General features: G+C 40.4%; 1 protein-coding gene across 5 annotated transcripts in view; it reads right to left on the bottom strand.

The window, feature by feature from the left end:
* DOP1A (DOP1 leucine zipper like protein A) overlaps nt 1-22,358 on the bottom strand; it is a 76,848-nt gene that overhangs the window by 3,495 nt on the left and 50,995 nt on the right. For 4 of the 5 annotated variants that reach the window (XM_075862075.1, XM_075862073.1, XM_075862072.1 and 1 more), the window contains 13 exons: nt 21,868-21,993; nt 21,209-21,343; nt 19,231-19,286; nt 18,068-18,172; nt 17,179-17,245; nt 16,532-16,676; nt 3,458-3,540; nt 3,265-3,374; nt 2,321-2,470; nt 1,506-1,567; nt 1,136-1,288; nt 648-784; nt 347-402 (listed from right to left, as the gene is read on the bottom strand). In XM_075862075.1, the coding sequence (XP_075718190.1) occupies nt 347-402; nt 648-784; nt 1,136-1,288; nt 1,506-1,567; nt 2,321-2,470; nt 3,265-3,374; nt 3,458-3,540; nt 16,532-16,676; nt 17,179-17,245; nt 18,068-18,172; nt 19,231-19,286; nt 21,209-21,343; nt 21,868-21,993 (1,385 nt within the window). Of the gene's footprint in view, nt 1-346; nt 403-647; nt 785-1,135; nt 1,289-1,505; nt 1,568-2,320; nt 2,471-3,264; nt 3,375-3,457; nt 3,541-16,531; nt 16,677-17,178; nt 17,246-18,067; nt 18,173-19,230; nt 19,287-21,208; nt 21,344-21,867; nt 21,994-22,358 lie in introns of those variants that run through there. The other variant, XM_075862074.1, reaches the window with a different exon arrangement.

Genomic DNA, 22,358 nt, shown 5'->3' with positions numbered 1-22,358 from the left:
ACAGACTGAGAATGAGGGCCATATGTGGCCCGGAGTATCGCTGCAAGGTTTACATGCAGTGGCACTCCGGTCAGTGGGTGCCGCAAAGGGTGGGGGTTTGAAATGTAATTGGAAAGCCCTCTCAGTCTTCATGAATAAAAGGGCTAGGTGAAAAAAGCCTGGAAACCCTCTTTAAGGATAGATTGGAGAGGTGTTAGTTGGTTTATCGGAAGCCAAGAAAGAAAAGTGTTTAAGTAGTCTATCCAGGATATCATCAATACTTGTACTAGCAGTTTGGTAGTCTCATATGTGAGGAAGAGACGGATATGGGAAATGTTTACTACTCTTTATAAAAATAAAAGCCTACCTGGTGATATCTTCATCTGCTGTAAGTTCCTGCTCCATTAACAAAAATACTTGTACCTAATAATAGAATGCAAGAAGAAACAAAATCATTATTTGAAATCTCAATTGATCGCTACATATAAATACGCATATTATCTTACCAAGCCAAAGAAAAAATATATTTCAAAAGACATTATGGTCACTTTAGGCATATATGGTGGCACATAAAGATAATATCCAAGGATTTACCATTTTTTATTTTACAAACTACATGAATGTCAATCAAAACAGTCAAGTAAATAGAAAAGCAAAAATGTACCCACCAATTCAGTGATCATGGTTGGCCACAATGAGGTGAGGTGTTGAGGAGACATTCTCAGAAGAAGAACTCGGAAAAACAAGAACACCTGGGAATGTAGAGTGGGCACTTGTGGCAACCGTAGGCTCTCCACTAGCCTTTCTTAAAAGCAAAAAGACATCACACAAGTTAAACCCTACTGGTTACAAAAGATGGTCCATGTATTCTACAGTATAGAAAGTGATTCTTGGGTGGCTCATTTTAGTGATAATCACGGTGCTTATGTTTTAAGTAGATCGGCAATAATTGTTAGATCAGTGGGGGTCCGACCACTAGAGTGAGCATGCTCTGTGACCGTACCTCCAATAGACTTGTATGGAGTGGGCTGTGTGCATGCTTGGCCATCGCACCATACTGCGGATGCCCATAGAAGGAAGAAGAAGGGACCCCAGCAGTTAAAACGAAATGTTTCGCTTATTTTATGATGCTTAACAGACTTCATTGCTGCCTCACCTTGTATATCAGGTAGGAATTTCTGGTACTGGTCAATCTCACTGCTGAAGATAGCAAAGGCCAACCTCTTTAACAGCATGGCCCTCTGCTCCAGCTCAGCATCCCGGTTAGTGAACAGACCGAGAGAACTGCTCTGAGCAACGGCTACACGAGCTGAGAAAAAAAACAACAAATGCACAATGGATATAAACATTTCTCTAATAAATAGCACACAGACTTGTAAAGGAGATAGCAATTTAGAATACGCAGGCTGACACCACACAAGCTGTTGAAGTAGAGGTAAAATCTTAGTCGATAAATATGGTGGTGTAGGATATACACTGGCCTTGGAGCGCAAATACTAATCTCAAGAGAAAAACAGAAAACTTACTCATTAAATCACGGAATGTGGTTTTGTCATGTGTCATCAGATGGTCCATGATGGCTCTCCAGCTATATGACAAGGTAGAGAAGAGAGCTCATCAGAGGTGGAAAGTGATTTACCTTGTACGTATATCAGGATTAGCTTGGCTGTGTATTCTGCACATGGGAAACTCATGGGACTTGAAATACTCAACTAAAACAAATAGAAGTGTACTCCGAGGGATGCAAAATGTTATTGATATAGACATTATGTATACCATAATATATATATTATATACACACACATATATCAATATTCTAATATATAGCTACAATAATCTGTGTGGCATAAACTCTTCAGGGGTATAACTAGAAATTGCTGAGGGCACACTTGCCAGCTGGGTCGCAAACATTGATCGTCATTAGACTACATAAATTCAGACACCAGACCCCCATACCCATCTCAAAAATAATTTAGACACCTCCCGCTACCCCCCCAAAAATAAATTATACAGGCCCAAGACACCTCCATTAACCTACCGCTCCTCGTTCCCGGGTCTTCTTCAGTGAAGGGTGCCGCGGCACACAAGGTTTTAACGTCAGTCAGCGCACATAAGGTCCTGATGCTGGCTGGCGTTCGGACCCTGTGTGACGGCATCCAGAGGTGAAAGTGACCCGGGAGCGGTATGTGATTTTGGCTATTATCTTTTGGGTCAAATCCCGGCGCTAGGCCCCTTGAGCCATGTAGCAGCTTCCACAGCAGTAGTTACGCCCCGATTACTCTTTACTTATCATAAAATCGCTTTTCACAAGCACATTGTCAGGAAGAAAGATGGGTCTTACTGACTAACACAGGAGCCATCCATCTGAAAGAAGTTGTGATCCATGAAGAGATCAAACGCTTCCTTCTTCCATGTGCGTCTGGTGTACTGGTAACCACTGAGACTGCTCAGCAGCTGCACACAGGCTCTATAGCCGGGAGCATTGTGAGCACTGCAAAGGAAGACAACAACTTACATTACAGCATTTTTCTGTAAAACTAGAATAAGTTTGTGTTTCAAATGTGTTACAAAATAAGTCCTTCCCGGATTACATATTCTATAAATATACAATGAACTTTACCCTAAGGCTACATCCATTAAATACATGGCTCTATGGAAAACCATGGTTGAGGTATTTACAAAAAATATTTAAAATCCATTTTTCCCCACATTGAAGTCAAGAGTTTACAAAAACACTGCATAAATGCTACAAAACATGTGGGATATAGTCTGAAAACAAATGCAGAAGCCAAATAGTGTTAATGGAACTTTTACATTCGGTGTATACATTGGGAACTGCTCCCAACGTATACATCCAACATAAACTTCTAATTATGCCAAAGGAGTATACCATTTTTTTTTACCTGTAATGAAAAACGTAGTAACGTACGGTTTCCAATACAATTACAATAAATAAATATTTATTTTTTTTGAAATTTGAAAGTGGGCGTAAATGCAAGATGTATGCAACTGTACAGGCATACCGGTGCATATGTCTGGGGTACCCTTCAAGCATGCAGGATGAACATAGTCCCGAAGCTGCCGTCAGAGCTTTATTTTAAGTTCCAATAATATATTGTACATTTTTATTTTTGTATCTGAAAAGATGTTAGCGGCATGGAGGGTGCCTATAAGCGTTGCTACACATTAAAGAAGTGCTATAATCTGCTACTATATGTTAATATTTCATGTATTAAAAATATGTCACAATAACTAAGCAATATAAGTTGAACAGAGTTACTTTACCTGTGGTTACGTAGATAGGGTACTACATAATGCATTATATTGACAAGTAATGGGATAACCTTCTCTTTTTCATCGCTGTAAAACACCATATCCAACAAATGAGCAAGAACCTGGAAAAATGTAAGATCCATTAATAAACCCACATAAAAATTATAATTATTACATATTTTAAAGCTGACCAAGCTATTCTTACCTCCGCTAGTAAAGTGAGGGCATGAACACTGTACACTGATGGGGTGATATGTGATATCTCGATAGCTGGAGACAGCATAATGCCTAAAGACAAAGAAAAATAACATAGTAAACAGTTTATCATTTTAAATAACAGAGCTAATGGAGTTATGGAAAACTAGTTTAAAGAGGCTCTGTCACCAGATTTTGCAACCCCTGCTATTGCAGCAGATCGGCGCTGCAATGTAGATTACAGTAACGTTTTTATTTTAAAAAAACGAGCATTTTTGGCCAAGTTATGACCATTTTCGTATTTATGCAAATGAGGCTTGCAAAAGTACAACTGGGCGTGTTGAAAAGTAAAAGTACAAGTGGGCGTGTATTATGTGCGTACATCGGGGCGTGTTTACTACTTTTACTAGCTGGGCGTTGTGTATAGAAGTGTCATCCACTTCTCTTCACAACGCCCAGCTTCTGGCAGTGCAGACACAGCGTGTTCTCCAGAGATCACGCTGTGACGTCACTCACAGGTCCTGCATAGTGTCAGACGAGCGGGGACACATCGGCACCAGAGGCTACAGATGATTCTGCAGCAGCATCGGCGTTTGCAGGTAAGTCGATGTAGCTACTTATCTGCAAATGCGGATGCAGAATCAACTGTAGCTTCTGGTGCCGACACAATGCAGGACCTGTGAGTGATGTCACAGATCTGCACTGTCAGAAGCTGGGCGTTCTGAAGAGAAGTGGATGATACTTCTCATCAGAACGCCCAGCTAGTAAAAGTTGTAAACACGCCCCGATGTACGCACATAACACACGCCCAGTTGTACTTTTACTTTTCAACACACCCAGTTGTACTTTTGCAAACCTCATTTGCATAAATACGAAAATGGTCATAACTTGGCCAAAAATGCTCGTTTTTTAAAAATAAAAACGTTACTGTAATCTACATTGCAGCGCCTATCTGCTGCAATAGCAGATAGGGCTTGCAAAATCTGGTGACAGAGCCTCTTTAAGGAAAGTTTGGGGCAGGAAAACTTTTCTAAATTCTTTCATATAGAAAGAGCTCAGAGTACTTGTGACCTCTAGACCACCTGGTAGTAAGCTTAGACCTTTGATTGTGAAACTTCTATGTTCCTCAGATCGAGACACAGCTTTGACAAAGTCAAGATACATGGAGAGATCCTTTTCAATGGAGATAGAATTATATTATATCCAGCGATCAAAGGATAAAATTCCAAGAAGCCAAGAGATGACTAAGAGACTTTAATCTACAATATCCAATGATCTTCCCTTCAAAAATGAAGAATTATTATTATTTTTGAAAAAAATTCTATTCTTTTATTTTATCCATTTGATTATTGATTTTTTTTTTGCTCGGTTTTTTTCTTCTTTTTTGTGAGCTTCATCCTGCGAGTTAGTCCAGGACATACACAGAGAATATATAGAGTCTTATAATATAAAGGTTTTTTAGTTATCTAATGTCACCGAGCAGGAGTCAAGCGGTGTAGGCGTTTTCTTGCTTTTATTTAATTTAGAAATAGGTTAAATGACTGTTTGGGTCCTTATATCCACTGCAGAATTTGGACAGCCGAAAATGCATATTTAGACCTTTACCTAGCAACTACCGATGCTTTTTGTCACATGAACAAGTGTGACAGACGCCAACCGAAGGCAGATAACTGGAAAAGTTGATCTGCGGTGTTACATTTTTTGGGTTGTGGTATTCCTTGGAAACTACAAATCTGCATCCCATCAAAAGAAGCACAGGCCATAGAGCAATTGATCTATCAGCAATTTATTATTTCAACTTATGGAGTTGTTGTCCAAAATATGACAGCTTTCACAGACCAACCCTGAGTGACAAGCGGTTAAAAAAAATGGCATCTGAATTCTCAAATGGCCAGCTTAGGAGATAAAACGAAAAGATATGTGGTTTTTGATCTGAAAATAATTATACTTCCCTGAAATAGTGCGACTTGAAGAAATTACATTTAGATAAAGACCGCATACATAAATTGGGTAAAATGGGTGAAAGATAACTACCATATGGAGTACACAAATTACTTATGGGGAGTTAGCATTTGAATGCATCACAAAATACATTTTGAACTTCTATCCCATAGAATAGACAAGTACACATTTTTATATTGCTAGATATCAGATATTATATGTGTTTTGGCTATGGTTTACATTTTCACCTCCCAGTGATAGGGTCTATAACTGACTTTCTGGAAGATGAACATTATTACCCACTTTTGAATGGGACACCTTAACACAGCAATAAATCCTAATGGGGCAGGAAATAAGGAGATGGGAAGTTTTATCAAGCACAGAAGAACCCTCTTACCAGTATTATCACTGAAGTGGGATGGTTCGATGCATGCAGGACAGGGGCATAGATAAAGAATCCTGGGCCCCAGTGCAAAAGTCCTTTTTGGGCCCACCCGTAACTTTCAGCCGCATCGCTGTGTCTTTTAAGTGACCCATCGATGCAGCACTAGAAGGGGGCATTGCTAGGGTATTAAAAGATTAGGACCACAAACCCAAAGACGTGTTTCGCTCCCCGCAAAAAAAATAAAAGATAATAAATTTGATTGAATGATATATATATATATATATATATATATATATATATATATATAAAAGCAGAATATCTATAAAACGACAATCCGTATAGTTATGCCACTGTGTAAGATTAGATACATTGGCTCCGCAGAAAGTATCACACATGAGAAGATTAGATACAGCCGGATCAGCAGACAGGATCAAACATGATTAACTTAGATACTGGGACCCAGCAGTCAGTATCCATATACTTAACTTCCTCGCTCCTGAGTCAGGTCCTCTCGCTCTGGAGTTGGATCCTCTTCGGCTTCAAAGCCAGAGAGGACCTGACTCTATATAGAGTGAGGAAGGAAAGTATATAGAGATGATACTGTAGTGACAGGGGCACGTGTAGTTTACTACGGTAACTGTGGACAGATGTAGCGCCCATTTAATAACTTATGTTATTTCAAAAAGCATGCCATGTTTTGATGTGTAGATCTCACCCAAGTAAACGATAATCTGAGGAGTTACATTTGACATGGGGAATAGTTCTTTGGTATTAGAAACTTAAAGGGAATGTGTCGCGAATGAAAAAAAAATTTAAGCAAGTTACTTATTTTTCTTATATTCTTTTTTTTTTTTTTTCTTCCACAAGGTGGGAAGTATTACAAATGAAATAATAATTTGACATGTTTTCCTATGTTGGCCACCAGAGGGAGCACTTTCCAGCATTACAGCAAGGTGAATCAGACAAAGGAACCTGACACACAGCTGCTGTAAATATGGGAGGGAGACTCACCCCACTCCCTATTTTTGGCTACAAGCCAGGAAAATGTTTTATTAAAATTTTCAAGCAGTGTCCAGCTCCTATTTTGGGAGTGATTTTACAAATGGCAGCTGGCAGCAGCTCTAGTACACACCAAAAGGCTAAGAATGATGAAAGTCAAGAGGGAGACCCTGCCGTCAATGACTTTTCAGTTGACAGTTTCCCACTGTGTGCATTTCACGCAGTTGTCACATTTTATCTGGCAAAAAACGCGTAAAAACACGCTTGAGTAAGCTTCTCATTTACATCAATGGTAAAGCGCGCTGTTAGTACATACAACACGCTTTTTTACGCGAGCACTGTTAAAAATGCTTTGTGGAAAAAAAGGCGTCCGGTTAGTTCTTTGGCATGTAAAACGCGCAAAATGTTCCCATAGTCGATGGGAATCCTGATCACGCTCCAAAAACCGCGCAAAGAGCTTAAGAAAACGCTTAATTAAGCCTCTCATTTACATCAATAGGAAAGCAAGCCGTTAGTACATACAATGCGCTTTTCTACGCGAGCATTTTAAAAAAACGTATTGCGTAAAAGAGAGACAATGGCTCAATTCTTTGTTGCATAAAATGGTCCAAAGTCAGTGGAAGTCCAAATTATGCACCAAAAAACTTGCAAAAAGCACGCACAAAACGCGTAAAACACACACCCGCGAAAAACGGCTGTATTTTAAAAAGCGATTCACAAAGTCTATTTGACAAGTTTTTACGCCATTTTGTTTTTCAGCACCTAAGGAAATTATTTTTTATTGACGTCTAATTTCTATTGCAGTGCAGGGGAGAAGACAGATGCTATAGGAAAGTTTTTTTTATTTTTCATATTACTAACTTAATTTTTTTGTTTTGCATGTTCCACTGGACCGTTTGGACCACATCGTAGATTCGTTGGACTACTTCGATCTACGGTTTTTATTTTAAATAAAAAATTTTTTTTCTTAGGGTGAATTCACACAGTGCAGTCTTGCTGCGTTTTTGCTGAATGACCGAAAACCACATAAAAAAAAAATTGCGGTGAAAACCCATGAATTTTTGAATGCGCATTTTGGTCACGTGGGAAAAAACGTGGGAAAACCGCACTGTGTGTATACACCCATAGGCCCTGTTCACATAGAGTTTTTTTTGCAGGCAGAAAAAAAATCTGCCTCAGAATTCCTCCAGGAATTTCGAAACAGATTTTGAACTGCTTGCGCTTTTTTTGTCTGCGGTTTTTGCCCGCAGCCATTAAATCGAATGAAAAGACCGTGGGCAAAAAACGCCACGAAAAACTAGCTCTGCCGAGGCGGAAGCTTCGCCAAGAAAGGGCATGCCACTTTTTTTCCCGGCCTAAAGCCGCCCTGGAAGAAGACGCCTCTGCATCACATTAACCCCTTCCCGCTCCTTGACGTACTATTACGTCATGGCAGCTGTATCGTTCGCGCTCCATGACGTAATAGTACGTCTCGGGAGTAACGGCCGTTTCGGCCGTCCTCCCGACACATACAGGAGCTGTGACAGCTGCTGTCTCGTACAGCAGCTGTCACAGCTCCTACAGCGGGGACCGATCGCTGTGTCCCCGCTGATTAACCCCTTAAAAGCCACGTTCTATAGAGATCGCGGCTTTTTAGGGGTTAAGCTGCCATCGCCGGCCTGCTACGCGATAGCGGCCGGCGATGGTGACTATGGCAACCGGACACCAAACAATGGCGTCCGGCTATGCCATAGACGGAAGCCTAGTGGGTCCTGACAACGTCAGGACCCACTATGCTTGCTGTCAGTGAGTAGCTGACAGCTCTGATACACTGCACTACGCATGTAGTGCAGTGTATTAGAATAGCGATCAGGGCCTCCTGCCCTCAAGTCCCCTAGTGGGACAAAGTAATAAAGTAAAAAAAAAGATGTGTAAAAATAAGAAAATAAGATTTAAAAGTAATAAAAGTAAAAATCCCCCCTTTTCCCTTATCAGTCATTTATTATTAATAAAAATATATAAACAAATAAACTATACATAATTGGTATCGCCGCGTCCGTAACGGCCTGAACTACAAAATTATTTCATTATTTATCCCGCACGGTGAATGCCGTAAAATAAAATAATAATAAACCGTACCACAATCACAATTCTTTGGTCACTTCACCTCCCAAAAATGGAATAAAAAGAGATCAAAAAGTCGCATGTACCTAAAAATGGTACTGATCGAAACTACAGTTCGTTACGCAAAAAATAAGTCCTCGCACGGCTTTATTGATGGAAAAATAAAAAAGTTCTGCCGCTTAAAATAAGGTAACACAAAAAGTGAATGATTGTTTACAAAACGTATTTTATTGTGCAAACGCCATAAGACATAAAAAAAACTATAAACATCTGGTATCGCCGTAATCGTATCGCCCCGCAGAATAAAGTGAATATATCATTTATAGCGCACGGTGAACGCTGTAAAAAAAAACGAAAAAAAAAACAATAGTAGAATTGCTGTTTTTTAGTCACCACACCACCTAAAAATAGAATAAAAACTGATCAAAAAGCCGCATTCACCCCAAGAAAACTACAATGGATTCCTCAAGGGGTCTAGTTTCCAAATTGGGGTCACTTTTGGGGGGTTCCCAATGTTTTGGCACCACAAGACCTCTTCAAACCGGACATGGTGCCTAATAAAAAAGAGGCCTCAAAATCCACTAGGTGCTCCTTTGCTTCGGAGGCCGGTGCTTCAGTCCATTACCGCACTAGGGCCACATGTGGGATATTTCTCAAAACTGCAGAATCTGGGCAATACGTATTAAGTTGCGTTTCTGTGATAAATCCTTTTGTGTTATAAAAAAAAAAATGGTATAAAGAGGATTTTCTGACAAAAAAAAAAATGTAAATTTCACCTCTACTTTGCTCTAAATTTTTGTGAAACACCTAAAGGGTTCATAAACTTTCTAAATGCTGTTGTGAATACTTTGAGGGGTCTAGTTTCTAAAATGGGGTGTTTGATAGGGGTTTCTAATATATGGGCCCCTCAAAGCAACTTCAGAACTGAACTGGAACCTAAAACAATAAATAAATGAGGCAATACTTCGCTTCTTACATTATACTGATAATGAGCCGTGCCCACCCCGAGATGACCCCAGTTTTGACCGTTTGTATAAACGGAGACCCCTATTAGACCGTTCCAGTGCCCGGTTTTCCCAAGCATACACCCCCGAGAAGTGTATTTCTATTGATGAGTCCCTGGTACATTCTAAAGGGAGGGTTCAATTCCACGAGTACCTGCCGGGTAAGAGGGCAAGGTATGGCGTGAAGATGTATAAGCTATGTGAGAGTGCATCAGGGTATACCTACAGGTTTAGGATATATGAAGGAAAGGCCACCCCCAAACCAGACTGCATCCTGGACTACAATAGGTACATGGGAGGGATGGACTTGTAAGATCAAGCCCTGAAGCCCTACTGCGCCATGCGGTGTGGTATAAGAAGCTGGCCGGGCACATCATACAGATGGCTTTGTACAATGCTTACGTGCTACGTCGATGTGCAGGCCAGACGGGAACTTTCCTGGAATTTCAAGAGGTGATTATCAAGAACCTAATCTTTAGGGACCAAGAAGGGGGGGCACCCAGTACTTCTGGAAGCGAGGCCACACGCATCGTACCAGGGCAACACTTTCCAGGAGAAGTTCCCCAAACTGGCAAGAAGGGAAAAATTCAAAAGAGGTGCAAAGTCTGCTATAAGAGGGCGATAATGGATGACACAATATATCAATGTGACACGTGTCCCGAATAACCAGAGCTCTGTATGAAAGAGGGTTTTAAAATATATCATACATCCTAAGGTTTATAATTTACCCCAATTTTACTTACCCTGATGCACTCCACACAGCTTATCCCCCCTCGTCTTTCCCCTCTGGGCCCTGCTGTGTTTCCAGGCAGCTGATAACAGCCACATGTAGGGTATTGCCATACCCGGGAGAACCCACATTACAGTTTATGGGGTGTAGGTCTCCGGTCAAAATGCTCACTACACCTCTAGATGAATGCCTTAAGGGTGTAGTTTTTAAAACGGGGTCACTTCTTGCGGGTTTCAACTGTACTGGTACCTCAGGGGATTCTGCATACATGACTTCGCACTAGAAAATCCCCAGTAGGCCAAATGGTGGTCCTTTCCTTCTGAGCCCTCCCATGGGCCCAAACGGCAGTTTATCACCACAAATGGGGTATTGCCGCACTCAGGACAAATTGGGCAACAAAATGGAGTATTTTATGTCTTGTGAAAATAAGAATTTTTGAGCTGCGACATGGCACCCGAAAACCAAACCAGCAAAATCTGTACTCCAAAGAACACACAGCGCTCCTTCCCTTCGGAGGCCTCCCATGGGACCAAACGGCAGTTTATTGCCACAAATGGGGTATTGATGCACTCAGGAGAAATTGGGCAACAAAATTGAGTATTTTGTTCCCTGTGAAAATAAGAAATTTTGGTAAAAAAATTACATCTTATTGGAAAAAATTTCATTTTTTAATGTCACAGCCCAATTGAAATAGGTGCTGTGAAATAACTGTGTGGTCAAAATGCTAACAACAACCATAAATGAATTCCTTGAGGGGTGTAGTTTCCAAAATGGGGTCACTTTTGGTGGGTTTCCATTGCTTTGATACCTCTGAGGCTCTGCAAATGCGACATGGCACCCGAAAACCAATCCAACAAAATCTGGACTCCAACAAACATATAGCGCTCCTTTCCTTCTGAGCCCTCCCATGGGCCCAAACGGCAGTTTATCACCACAAATGGGGTATTGCCACACTAAGGACAAATTGGGCAACAAAATGGGGTATTTTGTTCCCTGTGAAAATAAGAAATTTTGATCACAAATGACATTTTATTGGAAAAAATTTAATTTTTTTCATTTCACAGCCCAATTCAAATACGTGCTGTGAAAAAACTGTGCGGTCAAAATGGTAACAACCACCCTAAATGAATTCCTTGAGGGGTGTAGTTTCCAAAATGGGGTCACTATTGGGGGATTCCTACTGTTTTGACACCTCAACACCTCTCCAAACCTGGCATGCTGCCTAAAATATATTCTAATAAAAAAAGAGGACTCAAAATGCACTAGGTGCTTCTTTGCTTCTAGGGCTTGTGTTTTAGTCCACGAGCGCAGTAGGGCCACATGTGGTACATTTCTAAAAACTGCAGAATCTGGACAATACATATTTAGTAGTGTTTCTCTGGTAAAAACTTCTGTGTTACAGAAAAAAAAATGAATAAAATTGAAATTCAGCAAGAAAAATGAAATTTGCAAATTTCACCTCCACTTTGCTTTAATTCCTGTGAAATGCCTGAAGGGTTAAAAAAACTTTCTAAATGCTGTTTTGAATACTTTGAGGGGTCTAGTTTTTAAAATGGGGTGTTTTATCAGGGTTTCTAATACATAGGCCCCACAAAGCCACTTCAGAACTCAAGAGGTACCTTAAAAAAAAAGGCTTTTGAAATGTTCTTAAAAATATGAGAAATTGCTGTTTATGTTCTAAGCCTTGTAACGTCCAAGAAAAATAAAAGAATGTTCAAAAAACGATGCCAATCTAAAGTAGACATATGGGAAATGTGAACTAGTAACTATTTTGGGTGGTATAACCGTCTGTTTTACAAGCAGATGCATTTCAATTCTGAAAAATGCAATTTTTTCAAAATTTTCTCTAAATTTTGCAATTTTTCACCAATAAACACTGAATATATCGACCAAATTTTACCACGAACATGAAGCCCAATGTGTCACGAGAAAACAATCTCAGAATCGCTTGGGTAGGTTTAAGCATTCCGACGTTATTACCACATAAAGTGAAATATGTCAGATTTGAAAAATGGGCTCTGAGCCATAAGGCCAAAACTAGGCTGCGTCCTTAAGGGGTTAAAATCAATGCGGGGCAATTTCTGGAGTTTTATGGCGCCGAAAACCTCAGGGAACAGGGAGTTAGGTCGGTTTTTTAATACTTTATTAGTGCCTTAGTAATGGTAGTTGTCTGTTTGACTACGTCCATTACTAAGGCAGGGCTTCGTGTTAGACAGTAAAAAGGCTAGCAGTAACCCCCATTATTACCCCGGTACCCACCGCCACCAGGGGTATCGGGAAGGGCCAGGTACAATCCGGTACCCGACCATCTGTAGTGATGGATGGGCACCAAGGCGGCCGCAGGCTGGTATTATTAGGCTGGGAAGGGCCAAAAGCAGAGGCCCTTTCCACCCTGCTAATGCTAGCCTGCTGCTGCTGTGTTGTATCTGGCTGGTTATGAAAATGAGGGGGACCCCTTGTCATTTTCGTCATTTATTGTTTTTTTATTTTTCATAACCAGCCAGATACAACATAGCAGCAGCAATATTAATAATTCTGGCGAGTCATGGAGTTCCCCCACACATGCAGCTGCTCCAAAAAAAAACAAAAACACACCACCCGCCAATGCATGGCCCCAGACATACGTACCCCGCCCCACCCACACACACCCCCACATTCTCACACACACATGCACGCACACACACACACACACACACACATTCCCCCCGCCACGCGCGCACAGACACATTCTCCCCTGCGCGCGCACACACACAAACACACACACACAACCCCCCCCCAGAGCCCCCAAACATGCAGCCGCTCAAAAAAACCAAAAAACCCACACCACCCCAACAGACACGTATCCCTCCTCACATGCACTCACACTGCCACATACATTCCCCACCCACCACACAAACCCCCCCCCCAAAACATGCAGCAGCAAAAAAAAAGCATTAAAAAAAACAACGCACCGCCCCACACGTACGCAAGTACACACACACGTACGTACGTACCCCCCACCCGCACACATGTACCCCCACATTGCCACACACATTCCCCCAACAAATGCGACCGCGCCACATACACACAAACCTTTCCTGCAGTGCAGCCGGTCTTCACCAAAATGGCGCCGGCTTTCTCCCTACTAACCAGCTTCTATACTGGGTCGCTCTGAACTGTACATGCCACAGAGCATGCGCAGTAAAAAGTTAGACGGCAGAAGCGCAGGACATACGAACAGGAGCTGTTCGTATGTCCTATGGCCTGTAGCTGCCATATTCCCTCTGTGTAGGTGTCGTGAAGAGACACATACACTGATGAAATAAAAAATGTCAGCCCCAGTACAGTGAAAAAGTGTTAATAAAAAAAACAAAAAACATTTTATGTGAAAAAATAATCTAAATATAATATTTTATTAAATAAAAACATAAATTAATTAAAAAAAATTCATGACACCTTTCCTTTAAGTTAAAGACATAATAATATCATCAACCCCCTTTTAAAATCCATCCGCAATGACTAAATTAAATAAAATAATTAAATTACACCGTCACATTAAGGCTATGTTCACACAGGTCGGATTTGCCATAGGCAAATTCGACACGTATTTAGTACAGGATCTGCAGCAAAAATGTGAGGCTTATCTTATCTGCTGCAGGTGATTGAGGTGTCTTGGATTTTGCGCGTAATGTTTCAGCAGCAAGAGAATGGGGTTGCAGACACCCCACTTAAATGCATTGAATGCAGACAGATGTTGAATTTAACGAGGATTTCAGAGCAGAATCTGCATCGAATTTAACACGTGTAAACAGGGCCTAACAATCAAATGATCGAGATTATTGGGTATAATGAAAACTGTTGTTTGAGACACCTTGAAGGCAGGGATAAGGGGTATTTGTTTGAAAGGGATAATGAAATTGAAGCGTAAAAAAAAAAAAAAAAAGATACAGCTATGGACAACGAAGTAGAGTTACTGCAAGATAAATACTAGATAAATCCTATGCAAGAAACCAAAACCAATATAGAACTATACTTAGTGTAAAATAAATAATAAAACAAATCAATACCAAAAATACAGTTCTCTTTTGTAATGCGACATTTGGCATAGAGGGAGAAAGTTCAGCGACTTGTTGGCAGACTAAGGGCTTATTTAGACGAACGAGATATACGTCCGTGCAACGCGCGTGATTTTCACGCGCCCCGCACGGACCCTTGTTAGTCTATGGGGACGTGCAGACAGTGCGTGATTTTTGCGCAGCGTGCGTCCGCTGCGTAAAACTCACGACATGTCCGTTATTTGTGCGTTGTTCGCGCATCACGCACCCATTGAAGTCAATGGGTGCGTGAAAATCACTCTCAGCACACGGAAGCACTTCCGTGTGACGCGCGTGATTCGCGCAACAGCAGTAAAAAGTATGAATGAAAACAGAAAAGGACCACGTGCTTTTCTGTTTACAAACATACAGAGTGTCATAATGATGGCGGCTGCGCGAAATTCACGCATCATACGCAGCTGACACATGGAGCTGTTAAGTACCTTTTGAGCGTGCAAAACGCCGCGTTTTTTTGCGCGCGCAAAAGGCGCACACTTGTGTAAATCCGGCCTTAAAGTGTTAGCTAGGAGGGATAAATATATAAAACTAGTGAATAAGGTGGACCAAGTGGTGGACATTGTCATAGATTATAAGGCTCAACTGTATACTATTGCAAGAAAAAGTAAAGGCACTTTTACATGGGCGAATGATCGGGTAAACCATGCAAAGATCAGCCGATGAACAAGCAATCTCGTCTATCGGCTGGCATAGGCGGCCAACAAAATGGTCGCTAGTCAGTGGCAAATCTCCCGGTTTAAATAGAGAGATATATTGCCGACACGATGGAAATGTATGGGGACGAATGATCGTAGTAATGATTGTTAATCCCCATACATTACTGATCATAGCTCCTTGTAAAAGGAACAAACGAGCGCCGATCAACGAGCGATCATGGGTCGTGTAAAATAACCTTATGTGAACCCTTTGGAATTAGCTGGGTTTTTGCATTGATTACTAATAAAATGGGGTCTGATTGTCTAGAATTGTAACAAACACAATGAAACTAAACTAATACTGTACTGTGCATGACTTATTGAGCTTACGTTGTGAACATCTACAGTGAAAGGAGAAAAAGTAATTAAACCAAAAGTACATCGAAAAGTAATTATGAAACAAATGAATTGGAGAAGTAACTTAAAAATGTTGAATTTAAAAATATTGGAAACAAGTATGGGAGTATTTATATGTGCCGCTTACTCTACAATAAATCCCCAGGAGGGGACATGGTTACCATTTCAGTTATATGATATATATGAAGAGGTATTATTACCATTGTACATTAAAGTGCTGGAGTGCTCACTTCATAGAAGAAGCAGTTATTGTGCTGGTCACCACTGGTTGTGGACTCATGTAGACCCATCCCATTATTAAATACGCATATAAAACTCCATGCCAAAGTAATTGGTAATGAGATTATCTAAAATCATCTCCCAAATAAATGTATTTATTAGTATTAGTCTGATAATATGCAAGATAGAGTGTTACTATTATTAGACGCCACCAAGGTACTATGGGCCGTATCCCCAAGGTTTGGAGTAGGTCCACAATTTATAAAATGGATCAAGCCATTGTATATGAATCCCAGGGTGAGGGTGTAACCATAATTGTTAAACTTTTACACTCAAAAGACGGTTTGGTGAACACTGGAGTTACCCATGGCAATGAACCATTGGGCAGTACCTCGCACCAATGGAAAATTTTTGCCTAATTTTTCTTTTTCACCTGGATGTTAAAAAAAAACAAAAAAAAAACAGGGGGATCCCGCATGGAAAGTAATTTTTTTATTTCCTGCCAGGCCAGAGCGCCTGTTGTTACGACTATGGCCACCATTCCTTAAATTAAATATTACCTTCTACATCAGATTCCAGAGTTGGTCCATCTACTGTTATCTTGGGTGAAGGTTTTACTTCCAGATTTCTTCTTAACCAGGTAGTCTGCTCCAATGACGATCCTGCAATTACTCCAATGGCATCTACAATTTTATGAGTAACATCCTAAGGACAAGCAAAAAGAGCATCATGTGTACTGACCCCATAAAGTATATGGTTACAGTATATGTTGACCTTTAAGTCACTAAGACTTTGTTCAGATCTCGTTTTTGCTTTTCATCAATGGAGGATCATATACCGCCGACCGATGGCTGCTACGTATGCCAATGTATAGGCATACAGTGGCATACATAGACTATTGACTCCCATTGTAAAAAAAAAAATCATTTCAACTGCGTGGTATACGTTTTACTGTGTTCCCTTGTAAAGTGGACTATGCTTTCCAATGCAGTCAAAAAACCGTATGCCGACGCATACAGGCCCAGCGTATGCCAAAAGGACACTGTTGGTATACGTCGGGTGCATGGGCCCGATGTACTGGGAGATTTCCCAGCGCATATGGCGAACATTGGAAAAAAATATATAAGATGTGAATAGAACCTAATCTACATAAAAAAGTTTGTCAATACATTGCATTATTTATCTTGTACTGAGATACTGTTCTTACCTGGAGATCCCTCTGGTCTTTCTTGTTTTCTAGTGTGGGGTTTTTCATAATAAACTCATTCAAAATTCTAAAATGTCAAAATGAACAGAAAAATAAATCTAGGTTAATCACAAGCATTATGGAAATAAAACTGTCTTTATGGAGAATCTGATGTTTCTATAAATGCCGGCAGCAGGCATTACTGTGTAGCGGTCATTACACATTTACCTAGTCACAAGAAGCTTGTACAAGTAAGGCGTCGTTCACATCTGCGTTGGGGTCCCGTTCCGACGTTCCGTCTGAGCTTTCCGTCAGAACGGGACCCTGAACAGACACAAACGGAAACCAGAGGTTCCCGTTTCCATCACCACTGATTTCAATGGTTTCCGTTTGTCTGTTGTGCACTGGACCCGTCGTTTTGCCGGAAGCAATAACAAAGCAATAGCGTAGTCGACAGATGTGAACGCGGCCTTAACTCTAGAATCAGACAGAACATCTGAAAGCTACACTACCCTGGAAAATCTACCGCTAGCATATACGTAGACATGCATAGCAAAGACTTTACTACACTATAGACCTAACACAACTATTGTTTGTTTAGTCTATAGAAACGCATCATATCATGGAACCTGCTGCACTCACTAATCTAGTCTCCAGAAATATGCACACAGACACAAACTTTATCTCTAAAAAAAATAAAATACTACTCAATCTCTATACACGTAGCATCGGAAAGGTAACCCCCAAATGTATTATACCATACAAACGTTGATTTTTTTACTTTTAGATAATTCTTTTATTAGTATCCCTTCCAAAAACAAAATGATCAAAACAATACATTTTAATTTTGTATGTCAATAGCGCTCATCTTAGCAACACAAAACAGGTCATATACTAGTACATATATTACCCAAGTATCAGGAATTGACCAGGAGCTGGCAGGTTGAGCTGGATGGACTCTTTTAGGAGAGCCAGAAAAGAAGCCCAGCTATCCACGAGATTAGACACAGGAATCCTGCAACAACATCACAAATAGATACGCTGTAAACATACACAGATATTGACAGCAACTGAAACCACAAAATAGAATTAACTACAGCTTAATATACAGAATAAAACAAACATTTTTATTACAGAATAAGGCAACTGTTAACATAAAAATACTATTTAAAGAGGCTCTGTCACCAGATTTTGCAGCCCCTATCTGCTATTGCAGCAGATAGGCGCTGCAATGTAGATTACAGTAACGTTTTTATTTTTTTAAAACGAGCATTTTTGGCCAAGTTATGACCATTTTCGTATTTATGCAAATGAGGCTTGCAAAAGTCCAACTGGGCGTGTTGAAAAGTAAAAGTACAACTGGGCGTGTTGAAAAGTAAAAGTACAACTGGGCGTGTATTATGTGCGTACATCGGGGCGTGTTTACTACTTTTACTAGCTGGGCGCTCTGATGAGAAGTATCATCCACTTCTCTTCACAACGCCCAGCTTCTGGCAGTGCAGACACAGCCGTGTTCTCCAGAGATCATGCTGTGTCGTCACTCACAGGTCCTGCATCGTGTCGGCACCAGAGGCTACAGATGATTCTGCAGCAGCATCGGCGTTTGCAGGTAAGTCGATGTAGCTACTTACATGCAAATGCTGCTGCAGAATCAAGTGTAGCCTCTGGTGCCGACACGATGCAGGACCTGTGAGTGACGTCACAGATCTGCACTGCCAGAAGCTGGGCGTTGTGAAGAGAAGTGGATGATACTTCTATACACAACGCCCAGCTAGTAAAAGTAGTAAACACGCCCCGATGTACGCACATAATACACGCCCAGTTGTACTTTTACTTTTCAACACGCCCAGTTGTACTTTTGCAAGCCTCATTTGCATAAATACGAAAATGGTCATAACTTGGCCAAAAATGCTCGTTTTTTTTAAATAAAAACTTTACTGTAATCTACATTGCAGCGCCGATCTGCTGCAATAGCAGATAGGGGCTGCAAAATCTGGTGACAGAGTCTGATCTGGTAGACCAAGTTTGATAAATATACTCAGCATCAAATAATAGACTAAAAATTATTCTTACCTCTGTACATAAGCATAAAAGAACTGCAACATGCAGACCTCAAGGGAAAGATGTTTCTACAAAGAGTAATGCAGGGAAAATGGATTAGTAACACCATCTTGCACTTTGTGATCTCCGTAAATATACTCCAATCGTACAGTCCCGTATTGCAATAGTCACAGCACTGTAGGCAATGCAAGGCACATATATCAGTAAAAGAGATGCTTTACAACTAGCAAGCGGTGATCGTACACGGTAGTCACAGACACAAATATATTCCAGATTGGTCAAGGGTTCGGAGTTTTTTAGCATTCTTTGTATTTTTCCATCTAGAATATTTATTCCCTGCAAAAATGTGTGTGACAATCTAGTACATTAGTAATACTAACATTTGTTCAGTCGCTGCAGGCCACGTCCCATTTCACTTTTCGGAAAAGTGGCGTGGGTGGAAAGTCATCATTTTGTTGCGCAACTCGTGACTTTTGATGCATTTACGACTTTTCTACGCCAGAAAACGTCTCCCTTAGATAACCTGAACTAGTCTTGTGTCTATGGCCACCTTTAGCAACTAACAGTGATAATGCATCTGGTCATTCAGAGTTTTCCTAAACTGTTTTTGACACGAATAAACGTTCCTATGCAGATATTAAAATGATCAAAAGAGGAAAATTATTGCTTGCAAACACTGTATTGCGGAGTTTAAAGAGGCTCTGTCACCAGATTTTGCAACCCCTATCTGCTATTGCAGCAGATCGGCGCTGCAATGTAGATTACAGTAACGTTTTTATTTTTAAAAAACGAGCATTTTTGGCCAAGTTATGACCATTTTTGTATTTATGCAAATGAGGCTTGCAAAAGTACAACTGGGCGTGTTGAAAAGTAAAAGTACAACTGGGCGTGTATTATGTGCGTACATCGGGGCGTGTTTACTACTTTTACTAGCTGGGCGTTGTGTATAGAAGTATCATCCATTTCTCTTCACAACGCCCAGCTTCTGGCAGTGCAGACACAGCGTGTTCTCCAGAGATCACGCTGTGTCGTCACTCACAGGTCCTGCATCGTGTCAGACGAGCGAGGACACATCGGCACCAGAGGCTACAGATGGTTCTGCAGCAGCATCGGCGTTTGCAGGTAAGTCGATGTAGCTACTTACCTACAAATGCTGATGCTGCTGCAGAATCAACTGTAGCCTCTGGTGCCGACACGATGCAGGACCTGTGAGTGACGTCACAGATCTGCACTGCCAGAAGCTGGGCGTTCTGAAGAGAAGTGGATGATACTTCTCATCAGAGCGCCCAGCTAGTAAAAGTAGTAAAAACGCCCCGATGTACGCACATAATACACGCCCAGTTGTACTTTTACTTTTCAACACGCCCAGTTGTACTTTTGCAAGCCTCATTTGCATAAATACGAAACTGGTCATAACTTGGCCAAAAATGCTCGTTTTTTAAAAATAAAAACGTTACTGTAATCTACATTGCAGCGCCTATCTGCTGTAATAGCAGATAGGGGTTGCAAAATCTGGTGACAGAGCCTCTTTAATCTTTAACCATGTAACCATCAATCTAAAGCCCTAGCTACATCTGCCATACAATACCGGATGAATGTAGCCTCATGACTAAAGTCGTACAAGGTGCATGGTCATAGAATTGTATCTCCCGATAAAACCAATAGAAAATTGCATGCTTTTCACTGGATGTCACGGTTACATGACTTTGAAAGACGTACATCGTTATACTGAAGGTTGTCATGGAGCCTTTCCAAATTGTGGACCTCTGTAAGATTATGTGTCTATACAGGCAAGGTATGGAAGGTCCATGGACAAGGGAATGTAAACAAACAACAGTCCGACACCAACGGTCAGACATTTCCTTCAGGAGTAGAACAACGAGTAGATTACATATTAAGAGCACATTTAGTGCGAAATTAAATGCCATCTATTATAGGAGAACCTTTGTAATATCAAAAACCATCAGGTGTAATGCTACAAATACTATACCTTGTCCTTAGCTATGGCAGGTGGCTGCTTTAACACTTCCTTCACAGTCTGGATCACAGTCTCTGTCCTCATCACACTGATTGAACGAACCAACTCTACAAGGAGAAGTTGCTCTTCACTTGCTGATGGAATAACCTAAGCACACATCAAATAATGAAAGATGCGTGTATGTATATATATATATATATTATATATACACACACACATGTATACACACTCACACATATATATATATATACACACACACACACACATATATATATACATACACACACACACACACACATATATACACACACACACATATACACACATATATATATATATATATATATATACACATACATATACACACACACACACACACACACTGTAAATATAAGCCATACATCGAGAAGAAAAGTAATGCAAATAAAAAAGCCCAACTGCAACCAATCAGATTACAGCTAGAATGTAGGGTTTATAATAAAAGCGGCATCTCATCTTTTCCTTTGTATTGATTATTTTTATAAAATCTTCAAAATAATCTGGTGCTGAAATCAGCATCATAGACAAATATTTTACAATGCTAGACACTTTGATCTCTAGTAGCAGATCATGGTATTTTAACCATGTAATCAGATTTCATTCAAATTCTGGAAAAAAAAAATATATTTTACCTTTGTACGTGTAGAGTCTTTGTTTTGCTTTCTTTCATTCCATACAAAGGCAATGGCAGCCATAAAATGAACCCCATGATTCATGGAAATAGGGCCTAGTAACTCTAGGATCTGTTGTCTTAAGTTCTGTTGGTCCAAAAAATCTTTATTAAAATTCTAAAGTGTTAAAATGAAGTTTCTTGCTTTTTTTTTAAAATATGGACTTTGATCCGCATTGGGACTTATAAGACACGATCTGTATACAGCACTGAATAATACGTTGGTGCTATATATGCAATAGAAAAAATAAATCCATGTTACCCTTGGAATACCATTTTTATAAACTTACATCTAGATATAATTTACATCAGGAGTGGAGTAACTTTCCAAATACTTGTTTTAAGTATCTTGTACGGATCTTGAATTACTTAATTAATTAGCTATGTTCATCCAGAGCTGCTTTCATAATTCTGCTGGCCTCCTAGTTCCATGCTGGCTCACTGTCTACGCAG

Source organism: Rhinoderma darwinii, chromosome 4 (genome assembly GCF_050947455.1).
Source record: "Rhinoderma darwinii isolate aRhiDar2 chromosome 4, aRhiDar2.hap1, whole genome shotgun sequence".
Taxonomy (NCBI): Eukaryota; Metazoa; Chordata; class Amphibia; order Anura; family Rhinodermatidae; genus Rhinoderma; species Rhinoderma darwinii.
Note: the sequence above shows the minus strand (reverse complement) of the source record. Positions and strands in the feature narration are given on the sequence as shown.